The following is a 7,346-nucleotide window of genomic DNA, read 5'->3' on the forward strand; positions in this document are numbered from 1 at the left end:
CCTTAGCAAGCTTTTCAAATGGAGAGTAGTGAAAGAGATTCTCCAAATGGATGGGAAGATCCAACCACGATATCGTCAGACGTCAATTGAAGTTTTCAATAATCCAGATAGTGATGCGAAGGTGTTACTTGCATCTACAAGAGCTTGCTGTGAAGGGATTAGCCTAACCGGAGCTTCAAGAGTTGTTCTTCTAGATGTGGTTTGGAATCCCGCTGTGGGAAGGCAAGCTATCAGTAGGGCATTTAGGATAGGACAGAAGAAATTTGTATATACATACAATTTAATAACTTATGGAACAGGTGAAGGTGACAAGTATGATAGGCAAGCAGAAAAGGACCATTTGTCTAAGTTGGTCTTCTCTCAAGAGGATGAGTTCAATAATGTCAGGAACATGCTATCAAAAGCTGAAATGGATCACTGTTCTAAGTTGATATCTCAGGATAAGGTTCTGGAGGAGATGACCTCCCATGACCAGCTAAAAGGCATGTTCTTAAAGATACACTATCCACCAACTGAGTCAAACATGGTTTTCACTTACAATCAGATTGCCCCTGAGTTGAGTTAATGGTAACATTGGCATCAGTTTGATTAATACTAACAAGGTATGCTCTTAAACGTAGGATATCTTCATGTAATTAATGTATCAATGATAGTGGTGTAGCCTTCCATCAGTTCTATAATTCTGTGGATGCTAGCATTATTTTGGTTCCTCTTGTTTGCTGTCATATATAGAGTTCCATTTATAGCATAAATTTGTATCGTTAGTTGATGTCTCTATCTGAGAATGACTGTATTGTCATATGTTATTTCCCTAGTTAAAGAATGCCAAGACTTGGAAACTGTATTCTGATAATGTGTGCATATAAAAGAGCCAACTTGGGATACCATGGTACTGCGTCATGGAATCTTAGTTTGGCTCTGCATCTTACAAGAGGAAATGGACCTATAAGTTTTTGTGCAATGCTATAAGCCTGAAAAGAAAAAAGATTCAGCCTTCATTTCATTGTCTGATACGCTCAGTGTTTACTATCTGATGTACCGAAAATTTGTTGGTTAACAGCTTCTTTATCACTTACAGTACTTATGTCTGCTCATCGAGTCATTTATACTGATGCCAGCAAAATGAAATAAAGGAGCCTACCACATGTTTTCATGGTCAGAGGCTACTAGATCATAGTACTTCTATGCAGAACGCGTTTTCAAGTATGCAGAGTGCTCATATTGCTTTGTGTTAACACTTGTCTACATAGGGAGATATCTGCAGCAGTCACATGTATACATGACGTCCTTTAGTGGCTGGCCTTCGCTTGCTAACTCAAGTATGGTGGCAGCTGCCAATATTCGCAGATGATGCGTAAGTACCCCTTCAGCTACTATTCAGCTATACTATCTACTTTGTATGGAAGCATGTTTTAGCATAGTAAACTTTTTCTTCGTCCTATGTCTTCTATAGACTGAGCTTTGTTGGTCCATGAGAATGGTGACTAGTGACTAGATATATAAGCTCAACATAAGATGGGCTAATAAACCTGCTTCACTAGGTTGTGTCTAGATATGTTCTCTGGGTGTTGTAATAACTAGTAGCAGAACCACTCATTTTCCATTTTGTCTGTGTATATCTAAATATTTTCCCCAACTCTTTGCCCACTGTGAACTTCAAAAGAGCTGTTTGTCTTTTTTGTGTGTCTTGTCAGTCCTAATATTTTTCTTTGTTTTGTACCAGCAAACAGTAAGATTTTTGTTTGGAACAAACTGTAGGTTGACCGTTATTACTGCACCATTATTTTGCTTTATGGAGCACTGGTTAGCATATGAGATATATGACTTTTACAAAAATGACTGACTTCTTTGGACGTCGTTGGTGTTTCTACAGTTGTGTGTGGGTGTTTGAAAAGAACATGAGAGGGATGAGTCTTTATAGGTTTACAGCTAATGAACACCACATTACTCAACAAATTCCACCATGTCATAGGCTCATAGCACAATTCTAGTCCTAAGCACCTTCAAATATTTGCCCAGCAAGCACCACTGGACAGCTGCTCCTTCTTTTTTATTCGTATCATGCTGGTTTTGTTTCTGAAAGAATGAAGACAAGCATGTGCACATGCTTCTCAGTAACTTTTTGACATATCTCTTGCAGGTTTTTCAGTAGTGCTTTCTGTGGTAGAGTGGGAGGGATCAGCACAATCTAGAGATGAATCGGTTTGATCTGTATCTGTTGCTTATTCTTGGCTGCTTGCTCAAAGTGAATCTCGAGACGTTTGGGAGCTACTGGATGTAACTGTAAAAACATGCAATGGGTTTTGCGCTAGAAAGGCCGCTGGTAGTGCTGTAGAGTCATGCTCAAACGTCTCTAGGTTAGTAATTTTCGCCAGCGAGTTGGAAAACAATGTCTGATCATCATTCAGTCATATGATGCTCAGTACGGCGGTTTAATTGAATAATCTATTGGCAAGTATTCCCGAGGGCAGATGGATATATGGCCTTTCCATGATTTGTTCATGGCTTGATGTTGTGTTCTTCTCTGCGCACTTGATTAGAGTCAGATAACACCTGTGAAGATTTAACTTGCATACGGCGCGTCGCTGGTGTTGGTCCTTTGTGCGCAGGGCGTTGGAAGACATCCTTCCCCAATTCCACTTGAGTCCTGCCTTCGACTTACCAATGAAGACTTGGTCTTGTGTCAGATAGCTGTTCTGAAGTAGCCTTCAAGGTCATGATCCTGGACATCTGCAGGTTAGCCGTATGTTGTTGATTGCAGGCCAGGCACGGCCGGAGTCAATCCCACAAAACCACTACTCTCGCGGCCAGTGGCGTAGCCAGCCCAATAAATCAGGGTGGTCCATCAATAGAAATATTTACATAAGTTTATTTATTTTCAAAGAAATATTTTTTTACTACACTATATACAAGCTATGGGGAAATTCCAGGGTGGTCTATGGACCACCCTGGCCACCCCGTAGCTACGCCACTGCTCGCGGCGTGATTAGCTGTTGGCCATCACTTTATGATTTGTGAAAATGGTTCAGGCCGGCGAAAGCCTGCCGTAGCATTGTCAAAAACTACGATTTGTGACTGATTCATTGACGAAAAACCTATTTTTCATTGAATACAGTGACCGCTTGCTGAGTTTGTTTGGACAACGATTATGATAGATGAGGTCTGCTTGTCCGGCTGAGTTGGCAAATTTTTTTTAAAAAAATAAATCTATGTGGACTGATTTGGTCTTTTTCCTCCTCTCCCTGTCCTTCCCCTCTCTCTTTGCATTATATCAAACACATTGTGTGGGATTAGGACCACACTGATCCATAGGTCCCTCCCGTGTGTGGGTTTTTGTGTTAGGCAACCTCGAGGTGATGTCTGTCGCTATCGTTAGTTAGGGTTTGCCTTCTTGGCTGACATGCACTCTTCCCCGTTGATGTGACGTGCTCAGCCTGTTCCTGACCACCCCTTCTCCTTCCCCAGTGAAACCCTAGTGTCTAGGTTAACATTTCCCCATCTCCACCCACCGCCTTTCGGGTGATCTATGACACGTGATCATAAAACAAAATCCCCTAGTTTGGTTCGATCTGATCGTGTTCTGCATCGATGGACAAGGTTGAGGGTATGTTGAAGGGTTGAAGTTGTCGGAGGCGGAGAGGAAGGGAATTAAGATCGATTGGCCAGGTTCGGTATGGTGGGCATGATTGAACAGAGAGGTATGACAAAGTTTTTCTCCGAGAAACCAACCTATGTGTACGCCCTCGCCCAGTCTCTGGGACGGGCAAGGAGCCTGCTGAGGGGTGTGGACTGCAGGGATATGGGGGAAAACATCTACCTGTTTACATTCAGGCGAGAGCCGGATCAGAGGAAGGTTGAGGAGAGAGAGGGGGGGGGGGGGGGGACGTGGACTTTTGAGAAGGATCTGCTACTGCTGGAGGGAATTTGTCCCATCCAGAAGTATCGAGGATTATGAATTCAAGTATGTCACTATGTGGGTAAGAGTGTATGATCTGTTGTTGGGTGATATGCAGCGTGATAATGGGAGTTGCTCGGAAATTTGATGGGAGAAACACGAGAGGTAGATGTGGGTCCTGATGGGATGGTAATGTGAAAGTTCATTCGAACCCGAGTAAAAATGTTAGTGGTTGAACCACTGATGAGAGGCAGTTAGGTTACTATAATGGTGTGGAGGGACGGGAAGGAGGAAAATATATGGGTCCACTTTGAATAAAAAAACTAGATGATACCCCGCGTGTTGCGGCGGGGATTGGTTGCAATATTGTTGATGAAGGTTAAATGAAATAAAAATAGATATAACTCTATTTGATTATCATATAGTTGTAAATACATACTCCCTCCGTTCCAAAATTCTTGTCTTAAATTTTTCTAAATACGGATGTATCTAGTTACATTTTAGTGTTAGATACATCCGTATCTAGACAAATTTAAGACAAGAATTTTGGGACGGAGGGAGTATAAAATATAGTAGTATTTTCCCATGCATGTTGAGAGAATATGATTAGTGTGATTCATGAGGTGCATGTGTGGTGAGTAGGGATATGTGCATGTTGAGAGAGAATATAAATATAATTTTCATGCATGTTAGGAGAAATAATTAGTGGTTGATGAGGTGGCATATATGGTGAGGTGGCATGGTGCATGTTGATAGAATTGAGATAGTGGGAGTATATAGGATACCTGCCAATTTTTTTGGTTTTGTGTCATGTTATGGGACATGGTGCTCAGGCATGCAAGATCAAACTTAAAAAAGTGAGAACTCCCAATATAGAAAGGGCAGAAGACATTTATAGAGAACAGGAAGGTGGGGGTGGTGAGGAGAGGAGTAGATGGAGTGGTGGAAGAGGAGATGGTAGTCGAGCAGGGGCGATAGCTATGGAAGATGGGGTGGGAGATCAAGGATTAGTGATATTTCATGGAAAAAGGTTAACACTAGACGAGGGAGCAACATTAGTGCGTCTTTGGGCAAGGATGACGAGGTTACTAGTCCTCTAAAAAATCTTTCGGCTGCTCCAACAGAGCTTCTAAACTCGCATTTTTTTATGTTTCAGTTAGTAGGGAGATGGGAGCTGCTGAAGATGGGATAGGTGCCATGATAAGGAGGTGTAGGATAGAGTAGATGGCTCAAGGAGTGATCTTGCAGTATAGACGCAAAGAAGGAAGCACAAAGTGTGAGAAGAGAGAAAGAGGAATATAGAGAGGGCTAGGGCGGAGAAGGAGAAGGATAAGTGTTAGGGCATATCTCTCTCTAAGTGGTTTTGGTGTTGATGACAATGCGCTTTGCGGACTAACCGTGTGCATTGAGCATTTCAGATATTCTTATATATGGCACAAGACGGTTTTATTCCCCTCAGATATGGAAAGAGAAAAGACGGATTTTTTGACATTTCTTTTTGTTTGATTTGAGTCTAGGAAATATGTACTATTAAGAGGGGGTCCGTGTTAGAAGATATGAGTGGAATCAACACGTACACAACCTAAATTCACCAACATTCCCTTCCCCAACCTTGAAGCAGTTCTCTGTTATGCCTGGTCTTACCGGCACAGGCTAAGCGGTAATACCGCTGGTACCCATGGTAGTACCGCTTATGCGCTACTTCCTCTAGTAGTGCCGTGGCTACTTCCGCTGTGTTCTCTGTTAGGCTTTCAGGAATTCATGGCAGTACTGCTTGGGCGATACTTTCGTGGATGTGCCCGTAGCACTACCATGGGGTTCTCTGTTAGCCCACTAGTAATTCGCGGTAGTACCGTTGTCGTTACATAATAGTACTACTTACGCGGTGCTATCGCTCTGTCACCGTGTGAACTACCGTGGGATTTTCAGTATGCCCATTGATAATTCACGGTAGCACCGCTTATTGTAGCCGGTAGTACCGCTCCGGCATAATTTCCGTGCTGGTACCACTACTGTACTCATTGGGCCACTTTGAATCTGTCATGCTTAGCAGCAGTACCGCTCCCCCGAGTGGTAGTACCGCTTGAGCACGAGAAGTGCATAACGGTTGGAATTTTGTACCCAGTATATAAGGGGGTCTTCTTCCCCGAGAAGACTCACCTCTCCTTTCCCCATTTGCTCCATTGTTGCCCGAACTTAAACTCGCCCGATCTCCCTCCCTAGCCATCAAAACTGGTTGTTTGTCTAGGGTTTGGAGAAGAAGGCCCCTATCTTTCACCAAGAGATATTTGATTTCCCCCTACTATCCATTGTGGATCTTGTTACTCTTGGGTGTTTGGGCACCCTAGATGGAAGAGGTCACCTCGGAGCCACATTCCATTGTGGTGTTACGGGAGCCTCCAATTGAGTTGTGGAGAGATCCCCAACCTTCTTTGTAAATAACCGATCACTGCCTTCAAGGGCACCACTAGTGAAATCACGACACCTTGCATTGTGCGAGAGCATGAGGAGAATAAGGTGGTCTTAGTGACTACTTGGGGAGCATTGTGCCTCCACACCTCTCTAATGGAGATGTACCTTCCCCAAAGGAGGTAATTTCGAAAACACATCCTCGTCTCAATCGACTCCACTAGCGGTTACTTCGTGCCTTTACTTTGTGCAAGCTTGTAGTGTTTGTTTATCTTGTGCTTGCATTTGTTATTGTTGTGCTTGTCATATAGGTTGTTCACCTAGTTGCATATCCAGACAACCTGTTTTCTTGTTGAGCCTTAATATTGTTAAAAGAAGTTAAAGATTATTAGTGGCTTATTCACCCCCTCTAGTCGACCATACCGATCCTTTCAATAAGGAAGCCGCAACAACTGCTATTGGGAAAGCAGACAGACAAAAGGATGAGAATAAAATAGGAAAGAACGTTGGGAAATATAAGCGCACACCCAAGGCCGAGGGGGCAGTCTAAGAGCCACTGGGAGTGCATCTAGGGGCTAAGCGTGGGTTGATGGAGGTAGTGTTGGGGATCGTAGCAGAAATTTAAAATTTTCTACGCATCACCAAGATCAATCTATGGAGTATTCTAGCAACGAGGGGAATAGGAGTGCATCTACATACCCTTGTAGATCGCGAGCGGAAGCGTTCAAGAGAACGGGGATGATGGAGTCGTACTCGCCGTGATCCAAATCACCGATGACCAAGTGCCGAACGGACAGCACCTCCGCGTTCAACACACGTACGGTTGGAAAGACATCTCCTCCTTCTTGATCCAGCAAGGGGGAAGGATAGGTTGATGAAGATCCAGCAGCACGACGGCGTGGTGGTGGATGCAGCAGGTTCTCGGCAGGGCTTCGCCAAGCACCAACGAGCGGGAGAGGTGTTACGGGAGGGAGAGGGAGGCGACAGGGGTTCAGGTGCGGCTGGCCCCCCCCCCCCCCCCCATTTTTTATGGGGGGGGGAG

General features: G+C 43.9%; 1 protein-coding gene across 1 annotated transcript; it reads left to right on the forward strand.

The window, feature by feature from the left end:
• Positions 1 to 4: 4 nt before the first annotated feature.
• On the forward strand, positions 5 to 2,494 carry LOC125528285 (SNF2 domain-containing protein CLASSY 3-like; the record flags this gene model as incomplete). The annotated part of the gene is made up of 4 exons (XM_048692775.1): positions 5 to 602; positions 1,079 to 1,155; positions 1,251 to 1,354; positions 2,141 to 2,494. A coding segment is annotated over one exon (561 nt), but the record flags the coding sequence as incomplete, so codon positions are not given.
• Between the last annotated feature and the right edge of the window lie 4,852 nt (positions 2,495 to 7,346).

The sequence above is a fragment of the Triticum urartu genome, unplaced genomic scaffold (genome assembly GCF_003073215.2).
Source record: "Triticum urartu cultivar G1812 unplaced genomic scaffold, Tu2.1 TuUngrouped_contig_4768, whole genome shotgun sequence".
Taxonomy (NCBI): Eukaryota; Viridiplantae; Streptophyta; class Magnoliopsida; order Poales; family Poaceae; genus Triticum; species Triticum urartu.